The sequence below is a fragment of the Calonectris borealis genome, chromosome 4 (assembly GCF_964195595.1).
Source record: "Calonectris borealis chromosome 4, bCalBor7.hap1.2, whole genome shotgun sequence".
Lineage (NCBI taxonomy): Eukaryota > Metazoa > Chordata > Aves > Procellariiformes > Procellariidae > Calonectris > Calonectris borealis.
Genome location: NC_134315.1, coordinates 14,316,310 through 14,336,135, shown reverse-complemented (window position 1 = coordinate 14,336,135; position 19,826 = coordinate 14,316,310). Strand labels below are relative to the sequence as shown.

Below are 19,826 nucleotides of genomic sequence, written 5' to 3'. Positions count from 1 at the left end.
TATACAGAATGACTACATTTTAAAAGGTCAGGATTGACCTACTGGTTATGTGCCACCAACACATCATCATATAGTAAATGGCTCTTCAGCTTTGCAAAATGTTCACTATAACTAATACCGAAAGCTGGCTGTAGTCTCAGTGACTTGTATCTCAGTAGACTCATGCCTCTCGCTGTAATGAAATACTAGATGATTAATGAGGGAACATGGATTGTTTTTTGATTCATATTCCACAGATGGAAGCTTTCTGGAAGCAGACCGACAAAGCCCAGCAGGCTTTTTTGGACCAATCAAAATGCTCAAGTGCCAAAGCAACAAAGATAATGATAGATCTCACCGAGAAGATGATTGCAGTAGAAAGCTTATTAAGTGAATCTCAAGATTTGCAAGCAATGGTAAAGTACAAAAAGAAATAAAAGTTGAGAGAGATCTAGTCAATCTGAACACGAAGAATGATGCAAGTGTACAGAGTCTGTCAGTCCTGCCTCAGGAATGATGTAGACTGCTTACTGTAGTTGTCTCTTTCAGGTTTGTTGCAAAGAGCTCAACTTCCATTGCAGTTTGTGAAGACTCACAGGAGGGTGAACCCTCTGCACTTGAGTTCTAATTCTCAAAACAGTGTTTAGGCAGTCATGTTAGGAAAAAGTGATATTAACGCAGCCAGTGAGCCAGGAGCAAGAGAACTAGATCTAATGATGAAGGAGAATCGTTACCCTGGGCATTAGGACATTTCTTTTTCTTTCAAAGTATTTATTACACTTTGACTGAGAAATCTTAAATCAAATTTGAGGGTGATTCTGTGTGTCCAGTGACTTTAACTGGAATTAAAAGCCCTTAACATCTCTTAGTGATACGGTCTCAAGAGGGAAAAAAGTGTTTATAAATGCATCAGCACTGTGCTTTATGTTGTGTTAAATCTAACAGATCCTTTATTTGCTTTGCACAGGACATACTGAAAGAATTACTTGGCATTTATAGATTAACAGTACAATCAGAGTCTGGCCCACTGCATTTATTAGTAATTTGGAGAATAAATGGATAGCTAGCTTTATTTGGCTTACTAATAAATAGATACAGTAATTATTGGCTTGTTAGTTTTGCATTGGAGCAGATAAGTAAACTAAGCTGGCCAGGTATGAAAATAGTCTTTGCAGCTGATCACACTTGACCCATACCGGGCTACCATACAGTAAGTTCCTTCAGATGGGCAGACTTCAAATGAGGTGTTTGGATACAGATACAGGAAATATTCCTACCTGAAGTCACTACTGTGCTGCTTGCATCTCATTCCAAAGGTCATTGTCTGTGTGCCTCCATTAACTACAGTAGTTGTCACACTTTTTCCAACCTTGCAGCATTGTCTAAAGCAGTTGCACTTTCACCCAGGAGATCTTGCTCCCTACTGTAAGCCTGGGCTTCTTCTCTAATAGTGCAATGAAAGCTGCTAGGCCATAGGCAATTGTACTAATTTTTAGTATATTTACTGAACTCCAGCTGACCAAATTGAAGGAATCCCAGCAGTATCAAAATTAGATATGTGTCCTCACTTCAAAATGAAGGCCCATACTGGTGTGTTGAATAGTATCTTGAAAAGTGGCCCAGGACTTCTATTGTGTCCTTCTGTCCATCTTTCCCCTGGAGTATTTAAGTTTGTTGTGCAAGCTTCTTGTCTTTTCCTGCCTTAATGTCTTCTTGACAGCTACAAATAATGAAAAACACCAATACTTTTAGGTTAGCTCTTGCAACTGAACATGTGATAAACTCACTGCTATTCTACACCGGTCAAGGTTTTCAGAAGTATTTAAGTATGTAAAGATTGTTATTCACATGGTCTTGAGAAGCCTCCTCAGTTTTCTGTGTATTTGGGAATGAATAATTCAATGACAGGACAAGGACAACCAAAGACCAGTTCTTGGTTTCTAAACAGGACTTTTTTATGTTTGTTTTAGGACATTCAGGAAAGGTTATTCAACTGGGAGCTTATGGTGAAAATGATCGATTCACTGAAGTCCTATATACCAGAAGAGTGCAAGTGTAGATTAAATATTGTATCAAATATTCTGGACCATTTAACCGTAAAGAATAATCTCTCAGTCCGACAAAAAGAAGAACTTTTAACGGATCTGCACAAGGCCTTCTGGGAACAGCTGGCACATTTCAGTAACGGTGAGCACTTAGACCAGAGCTCATGACTTGACAAATATGGGTGTGAGTTCTCATTATTTTATTAAGTAGTAAAAAAATCATGGCTTGGGCCTTATACCCCTCTGTTTTAAAAAGGTATTGATGAATTGGCCAAGAATACTATTATTGTGAAGGGTGGATGCTTAGAATAGGAACTTTGGCTTCAAGCCTTCTAGGTCTTGTTTAGGCATTACTATGAACTTACTCTACAGTTCACATAATCTATACCTTACTTCATTAATTTGAAGATTGAAGAAGAGTCACATTTGTTACAAGTATTTGTGAGATTTCTCCATTTACTGTTCACGTACTTGACATTGTCCGTGATACTGGCTAATGTTAGGGACAGTAATAGCTGTGTATGTGCAGGATACTGTCTTACAATCTCCTAGCATGTGGATCCAGCAGATATACAAAACGTAGTTGTGCTATCACTCTTGCGAAAAGGTAATTTTAAGGCTTATGATCTTCAGATCATAGAATCATAGAATAGTTTGGGTTGGAACAGACCTTTAAAGGTCATCTAGTCCAACCCCTCTGCTGTGGGCAGGGACATCTTCAACTCGATCAGGTTGCTCAGAGCCCAACCAACCTGACCTTGAATGTTCCCAGGGATGGGGCATCTACCACCTCTCTGGGCAACCTGTTCCAGTGTTTCACCACCCTCATTGTAAAAAATTTCTTCCTTTTATCTGGTCTAAATCTACCTTCTTTTAGTTTAAAACCCTGTCCTCCATGTGCCTTAGCATAGCTTCCAGGAGGATCTGTTCCATGATCTTCCCAAGCATAGATTTGAGACTGACTGGCCTGTGGTTCTCCGGGTCTTCCTTTTCTCCCGTTTTAAAAATGGGGATTATGTTTCCCCTTTTCCAGTCAGTGGGAACTTCACCGGACTGCCACGACTTCTCAGATATGATGTATAGTGGCTTAGCAACTTCATCCGCCAGTTCCCTCAGGACCCACGGATGGAACTCATCGGGTCCCATGGACTTGTGCACCTTCAGGTGCCTTAGATAAACCTCTTTTTTATTATGTCAGGCTAAAACACTTTAAAAACGAAGTCTTTTCCTCTTCCTCTTACAGCCCTTCACATTGCCTATTGTGTAAAGTACACAATTACAACAAAGTCTGCGCTGACTGACCCACTGATTTAAGGTTCTCCCCGTGTCACTTTGCATGTTACCTAACACCCAACATGTTGAGAAACATACCTCCAACATCTCCAATAGGTGCTGTTTCAAGGGCTCAGTGCTTCCCATCAGCACTTGCAGAAAACTATAGTACATGTTCAGCCAAAAGAAAAACAGTGAGAAGTATTTTATTCTCACACATTTTCCAGAAACGTTTCTGGTACTTGTGGGCATATTTAAAGAAAATTGCCCTAGCAAAACAGCATCAGGGTTAGAGTTCAGTGAACTGAATAGTCAGAATGAATGTAGTCTTGTTGCAGTGTATTCTTGCTGCAGTGCTGCTCATTCACATTCAGGCTTTGTGTTGATAAATTGTGCTATATCTCACGGTCAGCAATTCACAGACTCACAGAATGATGGAGGTTGGAAGGGACCTCTGGAGGTCATATGGTCCAACCCCCCTGCTCATGCAGGGTCAGCTACAGCTGGTTGTCCATGACCATATCCAGGTGGCTTTTGAATATCTCCAAGGGTGGAGACTCCACAACCTACCTGGGCAACCTGTGCCAGTGCTCAGTCACTCTCACAGTAAAAAAGTGTTTCCTGATGTTCAGAGGGAACCTCCCGTGTTTCAGTTTGTGCCCATTGCCTCTGGTCCTGTCACTGGGCACCACTGAAAAGAGCCTGGCTCTGTCTTCTTTGCACCCTCCTTCCAGGTATTTATAGACATTGAAAAGATCCCCCTGAGCCTTCTCTTCTCTAGGCTGAACAGCCCCAGCTCTCTCAGCCTTTCTTTATAGCAGAGATGTTCCAGTCCATCATTCCAGTTCCATTTTCGTGGCCTTTCATTGGACTCTCTCCAGTCTTTCCATGTCTGTCTTGTACTAGGAAGCCCAGAACTGGACACAGGACTCCATGTGTGGCCTCACCAGTGCTGAGCAGAGGGGAAGGATCACCTCCCTCCATCTGCTTGCAATGGTTTGTCTAATGCAGCCCAGGATACCATTACCCTTCTTTGCTGCAAGGGCACATTGCTGCCTCATGTTCAACCTAGTGTCCACCAGAATCCCCAGATCCTTTCCTGCAAAGCTGCTTTCCAGGTGGGTGGCCCTCAGCATGTACTGGTGCCTGGGGTCGTTCCTCCCCAGGTGCAGGACTTTGCACTTCCCGTTGTTGAACTTCCTGAGATTTGTGTTAGCCCATTTCTCCAGCTTGTCAAGGGCCCTATGGGTGGCAGCATGACCCTCTGGTGTATCAGCCACTCCTCCCATTTTTTGTGACCTCTGCAAACTTGCTGAGGGTGCACTTTGCCCCCATTGTCCAGATCATTAATGAAGATACTGAGCAGGGTTGCCCAGTGTCGAGCCCTGGAGTACACCACTCATTACTGGCTTCCAGGTGGACTTTGTGCAAGTTTTCAATCCATCTCACTGTCTGCTCATCCAGCTTATACTTCATTCTCTTCTGTATGAGGGTCTGACGGGAGACTCTGTCAAAAACCTTGCTGAAGTCAAGGTAGACCATATCCACTGCTCTCCCCTCATCTCATCTACCGAGCCAGTCATTTCATCATAGAAGGTGATCAGAATTCCCATACTGCAGGCTTGCTCAATTGCTTTAATTGACTTTAAAAACATCAATTAACCATGCGAACAGTTTGCTGATACTCATGAATTCATGTATATCATGATACAGATTATTTCATGGATGTTTGCTCCTAAAACTGGCATGCCTAGTTCATAGTTTTTGCATAGGTTCAGCCACTAACATTGCTTAAGCATGAACGTATGTCTGTGGGTGTTTTTTCCCCCTTTTTGTAAAGTTTCTCGTGTTTCAAAGCAAAAATACCTCTGTCAAGGCCTTGATTTTATGCAAATTAGGTGTTTATAGTTATATGTAGTTATATATTATGGTTAGTACAGCCTGTGCAGAAGGGCATTATCAACTTTCTGGTTTTAGATAGGAATTAAATGTGCTTAAAAAAAAAAAAAAAAGAATTGGAGTGCAGCATTTTCACATGAGAGTCTATTTTGACCTTGCCTATGAGCTCCTAAATACATAAATTAAACTGTACCTATAATTCACAAGCAGAACACAAAGCCAGCAAGACTGTGCTCCTAGGAAACAAACAAGGAAGTAGTAAAGAATCACGTAGTGTTTAAAAATAACAGTTGCTACATTTGTTCAGGTGACATTTTTATTACAGGCTTTCCTGTACTTCCAGTGCATTTTCAAGTGTTTTGTCAGTGCATCATCAGCCTGTGGATAAGCACGATAAATTAGCATGGAGAATAAGTAACATGCTCGGCGCCACAGTACTGCACTCCTTTACTTCTCTACAAAATAATTTCTCATAGTTAAAGCAGCTTGATGTGATGGCAGGACAGCAGCCACAGACGGCTATTTTTTTGCATTCCCCTTTAGCTGCTGTGTCAGGAGTGAAGTACTGGTCTGGGGCAGGGTGGGTGGAAAAAAAGAATAAAGTTCTTCTTGGGTGGACAGGCAATGAGGCATGAAGTAATGGCAGAACATTGTAAGCACCGATTCCACTCTGCAGCACAGGGTCCAGATAGACTCACGAATTTATAAATCACTCGGAGCTGTAGGGGGAATGAAGGCGGGAAGAACTCTGTCCCAAATATTTCACAGTTCTAGCACAAAATCAGAGGGACCTTGACAACTTTTGCTGCAGGTTCCTGGATGAGTCTTTGGAAGCCTGGTATGGCTGCACGCCAGTTCAAGCTAATCTGAACTAGCACTGCTCTAGACCTTTTCTCCCCACCATATGTTACTGCCCCTGTCCTTGCAGCAGCATTTGCATATCTGCAATTAGGTAATGAGCAACTTCTGGACCTTCCCAAAGCAGGAGGGGGAGGTTTGGGATGCCACAGGTGGGAATCTGTTTCTTGAACTAACTCACTACCTTTGCATAAGCAGCAGCAGCAGTGAAAGGGAGGGTGCAGGATGGTAGTGATCAAAAAACCTGATAGATTTAAGTGCCATATAACAACCAAAAAGTTCACATCTAAAAAGACCATCAGGGTAAGAATAAAATTTGAAATCCTGCATGGTAATTACTTTCTTATTTCACTCACTAACAGATTTCTCTGAGCTTATGTTGTGTGACAGTAGCAGATGCTACTTTCTCCCTGTGGAGTTGTCGTATCTAATCATCGGTGGTTTATGTTCCAGAATGTATCCAGCGAAGTAAAGACCTGATCTTGAAACGACTGGAGTGCCGTGCAAAGAAGAGAGAAGAGTTCAAGCACAGACAGAAGGCTGAACAAGGGAGTCTCCTCAGTAAAACTTTTCATATTAAAGATGTTAATGATTTTCTTAAGGTGAGTACGTAAAAGCTTATTTTCACTGTTCCATTAGTTTTTAAGGCCAAATATATTGCAGATTTCTCCCAATTCCATAAAATTGGGATTTTTGGGTCATCCTGAGAATCGTGTACGGTAGCATAGGTAGGATAGGTCAGACCCCCTATTGCCTAGGCTTGCCTAGAGACTTTTCCTCCAGTTTTGGTCTTGTCACATTGGAACAAAATGCCAAAGGGTGTTAATGCTAAATTGCATGTTTTGTAGAAAACCTCTTTTACTTAGATACTATGTGTTTGGTTCAACATAGGAAATCTCTGGAGGAAAGTATCTGGCCTGCATTACAGAAAAAAACAGACTGCACTGATCTGATTGCATTACTATGGGTGAGGTTACTGAGGCTCAAAAGACTATCAAAATTCACATAAGCAGAGGGAAAACTCATTATGATTGCTGGCAGGATACCTTGGGGAAGGCTTGCACTAGATAGTTTAATACAGTATACAATGGCTAGTGTAATGTTTTCTTGTCCATATTTTTCATAGAGCTCTATTGTTGTTCAGAATGTGTAAAGGAAATCAGAGTTCTTAGCTGTAAATGCTGAGAGCTGCAAAACTCCTATAACTGCTGAGAACTACAGACCCAAGTTATTAAGAAATAAAAAACAATCAATCCTCAGTTTTCATGAAAAGAAATAATTTAACGTTATAATAATTTTAAGGTTAAAGTGGTTACATCCAGCAGCATTAAACTTTTGATGAAATCTAATAACTTAGATAAATTACTGTATGAGAAGACCCAGATTCCAGCTGTAGCAAACTGTCAAAATTTATTGATCTCAACATTGCAATTTTGTACTGCAGGGCCAAGTTCTTAATTATATTGTATGAATTGGATAATGCAGTTACTGTTCTTGTATGCAACACCTGTCTGGCAACACCTCACTTCAAAACAAAAGGTTTCAGGCACTTTAAAACAGTAGAGCACATTTTACTTCTTTGGCTTTTCATAACTTGAGACAAATAATTCTATCACATATTTTTGTAGCCATTGAGCACTTGTGAATGTATTTTCCTTATACACATTATTCAAAACTCTTGGACGCATCCCAACTTCATTAAACAAAGTTTAGAAATTTTGTATTAAGACCTCTCCCCTACAAAGTTAGAGCCACACAGCTTTGTGCAAGAGATGCTCTATTCTGTACACCTTAGAAACAAATAGCAAATATGCTTAGTTAACCTGTAGACTAACAATCTGCTTATGGCAGGCTGAGCAGGAATGGGCAACTTGCACTTCATGCTGCAGGACAGAACACAACTGAGTCTTAATATTATGAAATGCCTGTGTGCAAATAATAAAACAAGTCAGAAGTTTAAGCCTTTCTGCTGCCACAGTATCCCAGAACAGATGGGGTCTTTAGTCCAGAGACTTTTTGAAGAATAAGAAAAATATATGTATATATATCTGCAGCTCCCATGATTTGACTTAAATAGTCCAGTTAATTATTTTGTGTGAATAGTCCCCTCAGCATTGAGGAGCTATTTTAAACCTGTTTCATGGTTTCATAGCTCGCCCAACAGTGAAGGGCTTGGTCCTGGATTCTTACCGTGAGCCCAAAGTTGTACCCATCAAATGCACTTTTCTTCTCTGCCTTCCCCCCTTCGCCTCATCAAAGGGCTCACACCACCATGGTAGCAGCCTTGGTGGTAACTGAACTTTCTGCTGAATTTTAAGTGGCCCATTAAGAAGGTGGATTTTGCAGTGAACTTTCTTCACATCAGTTTCTTCTGAACACAAGTTGGATGGTAATGATTTAGTTGCTGTAGCTCTGATTTTTTTATGTGACAGAATGGCCTAAATAGTAAAGGTTAGAGTCGCTGTATCATTCTGTCTCCTTCATCTATATTTCCACTGGAAAAGAAGCATTTTCATTTTTTTACTGGCAGAGAATACAGGAGTGATCAAGTAAAGCACACAAGCCAAAAAGTGCCAGTTACAGTAACGCAGTCTTGCTCAGCCCTAATCCTGGTGGACGTACAAGTTACAGCAATTAACTTGTCAAATTCTGTGGTAAACTACATGATTTCATGATAAGTGTGAATTTTAAAGTTCACCTCTACAAGAATGACCTGTACATGAAGAGTTTATGAGCACTTTTGTGCTCTTTAGAAAGCCCTGTTGACATACCTAATGAAAAAAGCCATATTTACCATGGGAATGTAAGAGGGCACTTGGCAATTTAAATCAAAATATGGAATATTTACGTATAAGACCACTCATTAGTCTATAAAATGAAATGTTCTTTGTCTGTGAAATTCAGTCTTCCATTACAGCACATGAGCCTGCCAACACATCACAGTCCTGTCTTGAAGAAAAAAAATTGCATCCCTCTTAAATCTGTGACCAAGACCAAATCAGGACCAAGTCATAGATCAGCTTTTTAGACAGTTTAACAGGTAAAGCAAAAGCCACGCACACAAGCAAAGCAAAACAAGGAATTCGTTCACTACATCCCATTGGCAGGCAGGAGTTCAGCCATCTCCAGGAAAGCAGGGCTCCATCACGCGTAACAGTTACTTGGGAAGACAAAACGCCATCAGTCCAAATGTCCCCTCCTTCCTTCTTCTTCCCCCAGCTTTATATGCTGAGCATGACGTCATATGGTATGGAATATCCATTTGGTCAGTTGGGGTCAGCTGTCCCAGCTGTGTCCCCTCCCAACTCCTTGTGCACCCCCAGCCTGCTCGCTGGTGGGGTGAGGAGCAGAAAAGGCCTTGACGCTGTGTAAGCGCTGCTCAGCAGTAACGAAACCATCCCTGTGTTATCAACACTGTTTTCAGCACAAATACAAAACATAGCCCCGTACTAGCTACTATGAAGAAAATAAACTATCCCAGCCAAAACCAGCACAGACATGCTGACCAACCCCAGTGCAAAAGCCCTATACAGCTGTAACTGATGCGTCTGGTGGCTGTTCTGCACCTCATAGTACTGGCTATGATGAAGTGATGTTCATACACAGGAAAGCAGGTTGCAAATCAGATAATTTCATATGTTTTCCAGTATTAGGTACATATTGTTTAACCCTAAATTGCTGAGGCTATGGAGTTTCATACTCAAGACTGGATATGCTGAAATTAAGGTGGTAAGGCAAGTTTCATTTTCCTCTGAGTCATGGTTCCAGATAAACACTTACTATTGTGATGGTACACGGGAAGGGGATCAGGGAAGGGAAAGAGAGGATCACAAGAAGCTATCAAAACCTTTTCAGCTATTTAAATATACGTATTGTGTTTGTTTTAGGCTTACCATGAGCTGTTAGAGAAGCATCGGCAAGCACAATGGGAACTGGAGGAGAAGGATGACTGCAAGAGCACAGAGGCTGTTGCAGATCTTTACAAGGTGCCACCTCTAGTGATATGTGTCATTTACTAAAATAATTCTGAAAATCCTCTAACCCCACCACACAATGTCAGGCCTTGGGGAATTGCAGGAGAGATCATGGCAGCTCCAGAAAGGTAGGCTGGCAAACCAGGAGATGGAGACAGGACAGTCTCTTGTCCTGTCCTGTCCTGGAGACAGGACTTTAGCTTGCCTTTTCCATTATCTTCCCAACACACTATGTTTCCTAACCTTGTATTAATCAGAAAATGCCTACGTGGTCTGCCAAAACATGCTGCCTGGGTGGCTGACAAGGCTGCAATAACAGTGCAATAACAATGTCTGACATTACTACCAGGAGAGAGACTTCATTTATGTAGCATAATTATCTCCTCTGCATGATGGTAGGATGATACTATTCTTAGTTAACTTCACTACATCTCCAAAAATAGTTTTCTCGTCTCTTTTCCTCTCAGAGAAATTGTTTTGACACTAGTTAGCTCCCTGAAATAAGTTCAGATCTTTGGTGTAAGTAATACTTCTACACTTCTTTATGTTACTGATTTGGAAAATATGTAGATGCTTCATGCTTTTGCATCATCTTTAATTATTTTCTGTCTGCACCGAAAAAATAAGATAACATGATCTATCTGATGAAGTCCAAAACTGTAGCCTGCAGTGACCTTTAATTAGGCTGGAACTAATCACTTTCAGCTCAACAGGATCCTTGTCATGATTAATTATGACCAGATCAGGGTGTTATGGAAACTTGTAGTCCCTATCACGTTAGGATAAGATACCCACACAATCTTAATTAGCACTAGTCCACACGCACTTTTTCAAATTCAACTGATAAAAAAAACAAAGCCACTGTATTTAGAACAAATAATTTTGTCGTGGTTTTATGAAATAGTGCAAGCAACAGGATATTTGAGAACTACTGCTTTGGAGAAAGGAAAAGTTTGCTTGGAGGGCCATGCCAGTGAATCAGAGTAGATTAATTCTACAAAACTATTTAATTTAAGAAAAGTCAACATGTCTGCTGATATTACTGTGCATAGTCCATTCTCCAGAGTTACTAATTTCTTCACCCCCTTCCTCAATTCACATGAAGTCTCTGGAGACGAAACAACTTTTCTTACCCTGCACAGTTCCACCTCATCTGTGAAATTATATTTATTTCCTTTATTGTGTATTCTGCTTTAGTGACACTAAGATTAGACTGAAAATCCTATTTCTTTCAGCACTGTTAGATGAGTTTTCTTTTCCATTAAAGAAAAATTGATTTGGGTGAATTAAGTGTTTCTAGAATTGCCAAGTTGCCAGGAGAGCTGCACAAACTTGAACTCTGCCAATTCACCCAGGTCTAAGCCATTATATTCCATATTACAGCTGCTGTCTTATTCCTAGACCCAAACAACCACTGCCAGACATGAAAAACTGCAAATACTGTGATCCAACTGGCATCTGTTGAATGAGGGTCCACAAATCTTAATTTCTATTTTTTTTTCTGTAATAAAACATTTTTATTGTGACATTTAACATAATGAACAACTGCACTTTCTCCCCTTAACCCTAAATACTGATACTTCAGACTGTTTTAGGAGAGCAGACTGCTTCTGAATATACCTTGTAAGCAGCATAAGCTAGAAATAAAAGAAAATACAAATGAGCATAGCCCCACTGTAGGTAAATGGAGCTGTTCTGACTTCTACAGTTGAGGGAAGTGCCGTAGTTACACATGTTGTCCATTACCTGGGGCATAAAAGCAAAAGTAGATTTGCCATTAAGGGAGGGGATTGCGTCTCGCAATGCCCTTTCTTCTCTCTGCTCCAACACACTTTCAGAGGAGGAGTGCAGCCTGAACAAGCAGAAGCCTTTCCATGGGCAGCAGGGCTTTGCCCCCTCACTGAGTTTCTCCAGGTTTCTGCTAGGGAGAAGCTACTGCTACCAATGGGGAAGGCAGGATACCCATGGGAAGGTGACAGGGATTTGAGATACTCCACAGTGCAATGGTGTGACTGCAGCTCAGGTAGACCTAAGCAAGCAAACATTAGACTAACCAGCTGGGTACCAACAACCCTCACATGGCAATAGTCAGCAGTGTCAAGTCAGCAGCTACAAGACCTATGTCCCAATTGGGTTTGAACCAACTAGTTTGTAGAACCAGCTAGTTTGGGTACATCTGCAAACACTGCAAAGCTCTGTGTTGTCATTCCAGAAGGTCTGTGCTCCCTGAAGCTTAACTGATAGTCATTTGCCTTGCACTCATTTGGAAGGTTTGGACTCTGCTGTTTCTGTTCTACCATGAGAAAGGAAAAGGTTAAATTAAAGATTTGGTTAAACATTCTATTGCTTACTTAATCTCCATATTTCCTTAACTGCAAGCATGTGTTACTAAATAAGTTAGGAGGCAAGGAAAAAAGTTCACCAGAAGAGAGTTCTGTTCTGTTCCTTTTTTATCATTCCAGTAGAAATGGAAGCCTAGCAATATTACTGAAAAAACTGAGTGAAACTCTCTAAAGTCACCTGGCATGCTCCACAGATATTTAGATGAATATTCCTTAGCCTGTGGTCCACAAGACATCCAAAGATAGACCGCAAGACAATTTAAAAAAGATGCATTCATACATTTGTGAACACAGTCAGAGTGGAAAGAACTAGAAGTAATTAAATATTTAAGAGTTCAGCCCAGTATTTTATTGCAAATGAAAATTAGCCTTGCAAAGTAGTTATGCTTTCCCACACATAGAAGTTAAATAGCTGTTGGATTTAAGGGAAATAAAACTGAGATGTCTTACTAGGAGGTAATTACCTAAATCCAAGAGGAGGCAAAGTGTTATCTAAATTACAATTTCTCCATAACCAAGGTTTACCAATAGCATCCTATATGCCCCCTCTACCAAGTAGCTCATACTCTCTACTGGCCCAGGATTAGAAATACCACGTATTACTTCTGGACTGAACCATCTAATATTTTCCAGTACTCACAGGATTTAGGGTTCCAGACAAGTTCCTGCTTGTGTACCCATTGCCATCTTGACTTTGGTTGGAAACCCCCAGAACCGAAATGAATCACACCACGCTTTTCAGATTAATGGCAGCAGAACCCAAACCATGGTGGGTTTTTTCCCCACATCCAAGCCCTCTATTTTCCTAAGTTGCTTTCATGGTCCTTGGGGCATCATCAGTATTGCAATTTATCAGATAAACACCAGTATCCTAGTAAAGAACAGACATGTTGGTTCAGACAAATGGCCATTTGGAGTAATATCCAGTAAGTTCATGTACTGTAACAGTTCCAGCGTTAGAGAGATGCGTAATGTCCCGTTAGCTAGAGTTAGGTCCCGTTCTCAGGCATACCTTCAGCTAAGAGCAGTTACTAAGGCATACCTTCAGCCAAGAACAGTTACTAGCAGCTTTCAGAACAACTGTCTTGGAGCATACCGGTGCCTCCATCCTATATCAACTTTCTAAACCATCCATCCCTGTTTAAGTACTAGATCAAACTTGCACTGTAGATGACAAACCAGAATAAATCCTCAAGGAAGACAGCCAGTACAAAGTTCCCAAGGGTTGCACTCTGATAAATTCACTCGACCAAGCACAGAAGCCCAAGAGCCCATCCGTCGCCCTAAGCTCATGGTCCTTAGCTACTATATTTGGAAGCCATTGCACCTTTTTTTCCAAGGGAAAAGGACCTGGCAAGGGCTTGTATGTGATAAAGGCTTATATGTGATAAAAAGTTTAGGCCCTCCGTTCCTCCTCAGTTGTGCGCTACAATGACTTGATTTCAACAGTTACCTTGGTTTGCACTGGTATAAGCAAGCAGGGAAGCAAGCCTGACAGACTTAGTTTCATGAATAAGTAGAAAGATAACCTCAATACAAGAGATGATATTAAAATATAAGGAAAAGGTCACCATGTGACCAAACAGGGAACCAATGAATATCCTGGGGACAGAAGAAAAGATGTCACTTACCTGTAAGTGCCACTCACTTGTGAGGGAAGATCCTTACCTTGTTCTCTCAATGTTCTTCTAAGCCCGTCTCAAATTTCTACGCCTTTTTTATTTTTTCATTTTTTCCCCTCTTAAATAGTTCTTGAGTTCACCAAGATAGATTTATATAACCCACTAGCACTACTGTAGCCTGTAGTGCTACAGTACATCAAAGAATTACCCAAATTAGTGAATAAATACGTAAAAATGCAATGATCTGGAAGCTGACTGTATTTGCATAGAATAATTGAGTAGTTTGTTTTGTGTACACATGAATAAATCAATTAAAATGATTTAACCAAGGTCAATGGAATCTGTTGATGCCTGAAGTGAATGAGTTATATTTGGAGGATAGCGTAGGACTTTTCAGCCATACTAGTGGATTAAAATAGTGCACTGTAGGTGAATAGTCTGTGTCTAGACACAGGCTAACTAATTTTTGAAGAGCAAGTTGAGGAATGGGGGCAAGTGATTTTGGATTATCACGGTATATCGTAACTGAAGGAGGAATTGTGTTAGAGGTAATTGACACTGAAAGTGTCTGCAGAGTTGTCCCATACACAAGGGATATTGTGTCGCAGTAACAGTTCTGGTTTGGCTTCCGTAGCTTTTCAATTGCAAGGATTTTACTGTAATTTTCTTTTATATGGCAGCAAAAGCGTCTCCCCACCCCCAATATATCTTGTTCTGTGATCTCTTGAAAAAATTAATGGCTAGCTCCTTGCAAGTCTGTCTCAAGTTTAGCTATATCAGATGTTAATCAACCTTTAATCTTTTCTTCCTCCTTTTTTTCTTGTGAACTACCTGCTTATTTCAGTAGAGAAGGGAGAAGGGAAAAGAGGTTGGTGGTTAACAGTTCATTATTAAGAAAACAAAACACGCAGATTGCACAAAAGGAAATCAATTAACAGCTAAAAATTACATAGTCCATGGTAAGATAATTATTTTTCCTCAGCCATAACATCAAAACCATAAAACCACACAATTTACTGTCATTTATAATTCCCCTTTGTTGATAGCAGTTCACAAAAATGTTACTTCATTTGATTTGACAGAACATAGAAATGCACAGGAATTTAGACTGAAAACTATTAAGTAATGAGTATTATCAACAGACAAGGAATAAACATTTTATGAATAGGTAAACATGAATGTGAGGTTGAAGCAAAGTATTTGATTTTTTCCTTTGTTAATAAAAGGGGAAAATTTATCTTTGTCAAAATAAATAGTACAGATTGTTAGGGACTTACTCTTTCATTACTTTCCTTATGTAATTTCAATAACATGAGATACGGTTAGAGGTGCTTTTCATGGAGTGGACTGCATTTTGAGGTATCCAGAGCTAGCTGCTTTTCAAAGTGAATCACCCACAGCTTGTCTCGGGTGGTAATCCCTATCAAGAGACCTCCAACTCAAATGCTTACTTTTGAAAATTTTGCCCTGTGACTTATCCCAAAAAGGTTGAAAGACAGCGTGATCTAATAGATTAAATTTGTGAACTCTTACCATGCCAGCTCAGTCTGGTTTGGGAACTGATTAAATTTGATGAGGTCATTTCAATCAAAGCTGATACAAGATGCCTGATATGGATCGACTTCATTCTGAAGTTTGCTTCTTACCTTATTGCATAAGAAAATGTATTTTACCGCTATATGGATTCACAATTTGTTAATAGTTAAATCTAGTAAAGGACATAACCTTATCTACAAAGGCACGTTTCTAAAAAGGGAGTACAGAAAGAGAAGATTGAAACTGCCTTCTCCATAAATCAAGGACTAGTGAGGAGGCAAAACTGGAATTTCAATGAACCTCCTTTTTTAATGCACGGAAATCAAACTTTTTTTTATTAGCTTGTGCTAAGGATGACTTCAATGTCATTGTGTTTTGTTGGTGTTAGGATGCTTTAAAGCAGAGTACTGGTTTCATTTTGCAATTAGCATTCCAGAATTTATCACATGGAAGAGAGGAAGAATCACAGAATCATAGAATCATTTAGGTTGGAAAGACCCTTAAGATCATCGAGTCCAACCATTAGTCTAACACTGCCAAGTCCACCACTAAACCATGTCCCTAAGCACCCCATCTACACGTCTTTTAAATACCTCCAGGGATGGTGACCCAACCACTTCCCTGCGCAGCCTGTTCCAGTGCTTGATAACCCTTTTGGTGAAGAAATTTTTCCTAATATCCAACCTAAACTTCCCCTGGCACAACTTGAGGCCGTTTCCTCTCGTCCTATCGCTCGTTACTTGGGAGAAGAGACCGACCCCCACCTCGCTACAACCTCCTTTCAGGTAGTTGTAAAGAGCGATAAGGTCTCCCCTCAGCCTCCTTTTCTCCAGTTCCCTCAGCCGCTCTTCATAAGACTTGTTCTCTAGACCCTTCACCAGCTTTGTTATTCTTCTCTGGACACGCTCCATCACCTTAATGTCCTTGTCGTGAGGTGCCCAAAACTGAACACAGTATTCGAAGTGTGGTTTCACCAGTGCGGAGTAAGGGGGTAGGGACAATCACTTCCCTACTCATGCTGGCCACACTATTTCTGATACAGGCCAGGATGCCATGGGCCTTCTTGGCCACCTGGGCACACTGCTGGCTCATATTCAGCTGGCTGTCGACCAACACCCCAGGTCCTTTTCCTCTGGGCAGCTTTCCAGCCACTCTTCCCCAAGCCTGTAGAGTTGCATGGGGTTGTTGTGACCCAAGTGCAGGACCCGGCACTTGGTCTTGTTGAACCTCATACAATTGACCTCAGCCCATCGATCCAGCCTGTCCAGGTCCCTCTGCAGAGCCTTCCCACCCTCCAGCAGATCAACACTCCCGCCCAACTTGGTGTCATCTGCAAACTTACTGAGGGTGCACTCGATCCCCTCATCCAGATCATTGATAAAATTATAAAACAGAACTGGCCCCAATACTGAGCCCTGGGGAACATCAGGTTTTCCCCATTTAGTGTGAGTTTATAATGTGAAGTATCTTCTAGTGGCCAGTGATGTCCAAGAGTGTTTGGAGTATTTATGGGATGAATGATCTGAGTATTGAATCTCTGTCCTTAATGAGATACCGTATGGGTTGGGAGATGAATCTCTTACCTCCTAAACAAGTGCCCTAGCCATTGGGCTTCTAGAGATACATGCAAGAGTGTTCTACAGCTTTGACTAGAAATGTTAATTATTTTAATGAAATGCTCTTGTATCACAAGGTAACAAATAGCTATCACAAGGTAACAAATAGATATGTCGTTGCCTCTTGGAGATAATATATACTAGGCAGTGGCTGGCATTTAAAATACAGTACAACCAGCCTTTCTAAATATATTTTCCTGCTTCACAATTTCATCGTTCGCTTTATTCTCATCTGCATGTAGAAACCTTTTAATCATTTGGGTTTGAGGGTGAGCATTAATATTGTTCTTTGGTTTTGTGGTGAAATCTGATAAGCTGTGTATTTCCCCTGGTTTTTGACAAAATTGTATATTTATTGCCTTGTTTGAAATTCAGATGCACTCAGCATTTAATCTGAGCCCATTTTATTTCTGCATATACCCTGTGGTATTTCTTTATGCTTGATGAATTTCTCTGGAGATTTTTTGAAAAGCTTTGAGATTGACTGCCAGGTACTACAAACAGGTTCATTCAACACCGCAATCAGCTATTCTATTAATGGAATTAATTTGAATAAATTTCGTTAAGTAAAAGTCCTAAAAACAAGAGAAGGCATATCATACAGGAAGCTTGTAAGAACTATTTTGTAGAGGGTTTAGTCCAAAAATAAGATCCTGGAAGCAGTAGGATTTTTTTTACATTTTTCTTTTTTTCCTGTGGAAAATAAGCTTTATAATAGGCAGTGCGACGTCCCTGTTACGGACAGCCTTTATTACCGTTTCAGATCAAGTACATTCCTTAGAGTACAAGTAGTTTTGAACTATTTTGTTAACTTGAGTCACTTTGGTAGAATTAAATCACATCTGCAATCTACCAAATTTTACAAGGCCATTCCACTACATTTTTTCAAGTGCTGCATTAAACAGTGTAGCCATCGTATTGTACCTGTGGTAAGTCCTCTGGGTAGAGCGTGCTGTCATATTAGGGTCTGGGTTGCAAGGACTGCCTGGGGTCTAATGTCCAGATGATTATGTGTTCAGATTAAAGTAGCCAGTGGCCAGTGGTTCCCTGAACACTGAAGAGAAGTTGGTACTTTGATAGTCATCGCTGACGATGGTTTGTTTTGTGATCCTGGACCACAGATAAGACCATTAAATGCAGGATTTGTGTCCTACACAGAGGAGAATTTGTAACAGAACTTAAAGGGAAAGTGTTCAGTCCTGCTAAAAATCACCGTCCCAGGGACTTACAGCACCTGACCTGTTGCTTTGCGTGCCAGTTTGCAACATATGTGAGATGTAAAGAACAGACTGCTTAGTCCTGCTTCCCCTCCATGTATTCACCCAGCATTTTCATTTTTAAAGGGACTGTTGATGTGAAAAACTGCTCCTGGCATGCTAATCCCACTTTCTTGTCCTTTCATACACCAGTTTCAGCAGAGAGCCATGAAGTATTTTGCAAGCAAATAGTTAAGCGCCTTTGATCTAAAGGTAACTTGGCCCATCACATTAATGAGGTGATGTAGGTAAGTAATTTTGTGGGAACAGGACCTAATCACATTTTTCCTGGGTAACTATGTACCCTCTGGTAGTGCCAAAGGTAAGTATACGATATAATTTGAAGCTGTAGGAAGCGCAGGCAGAACTCTATTCACTTGGTCTTTAAACAAAATGGCATGAAGGCAAGTAACAAAATACCTTCTTTATGTTCTATGCAAAAGATTTTCTAGTAAACAATAATACAAAGCTGTCAGCATGCCAGGGAAAAGCTATCAGTTCTGCAGCAAAATGTGTTGCAAAGTGATTTAGCTGCCATAGGTGGAATTTTGTTTGTTTAAGAATAGAGTTCCTTAACACCCTGCCTGAGATCTTTTGAGATTGCAGTAGAAAAGCCACAGACTCCTCTAGACTGCTTCTGAACTATTTCAGACCCAAGAGAAATTCTTATATCCCTGAACACCCAGTAAAGGCAGGAGAATTAGCTTGTCCTGAAAGGCTAGTAAAGCTCAGAGAAGAGATGGTTTAGAGAGATAGAGTGATCGTTCTTTAAATGTTGTGTGGGATATGGAGATTAGAAACATAGGATCTCTGAGCTTATGTTAAATCCCAGAATTTGGAGACTTGAATTTTAAAATAAATAGCAGCAGAAGAGTGAATTCGAACAAACCATTTTGCATTAGTGTTGGCAAGCTAAGCCAGACCCACAGCTACACAGATGATCAAGATGGTGTAAATCCTGCCTCTTGTTGTAACAGGAACTAGTAATTCTAATAATTAAGGAGCAGGGGAGATCCATTCTTCAGCACAGGATGCACCTGTGTAGCAAACGTTACCCTAATGATACTGTCATGTTCAGATTGTGAGCAATCGCTAGAAATGGGAGAAGTGTTACCAGAAATGAGGTATCCAATTGTGGGGTCTTTGATTACTAATTCTCATCCTTACGCCTGGTACCCAGTTTCAGAAACTTGTAGCCCAATTTATAAGAATTCAGAACACTTTGAGATTAAACAAAGCCAGTGGGTGCTGGATTCTGAAAATCCTGCATGCTTTAAACAGGTAAGAGTGGAAAAAAGCAAGACAGCTCATCTCGAAGGTGTAGTGAACACTTGATAGTGTTGTGCCTCAATTTTATCCATAAGAAGAGATTACTGTGGAGAGCTCTTAAGATAAGCTATTTATTGTTTGTGAAACAGCTCGTTAAT

At 40.6% G+C, this 19,826-nt stretch overlaps 1 protein-coding gene across 3 annotated transcripts in view; it reads left to right on the top strand.

Moving 5' to 3' along the window:
• EVC (EvC ciliary complex subunit 1) overlaps positions 1–19,826 on the top strand; it is a 67,997-nt gene that overhangs the window by 15,195 nt on the left and 32,976 nt on the right. For all 3 annotated transcript variants that reach the window (XM_075148700.1, XM_075148702.1, XM_075148701.1), the window contains exons 8-11: positions 237–395; positions 1,950–2,166; positions 6,507–6,655; positions 9,941–10,039. In XM_075148700.1, the coding sequence (XP_075004801.1) occupies positions 237–395; positions 1,950–2,166; positions 6,507–6,655; positions 9,941–10,039 (624 nt within the window). The remainder of the gene's footprint in view (positions 1–236; positions 396–1,949; positions 2,167–6,506; positions 6,656–9,940; positions 10,040–19,826) is intronic.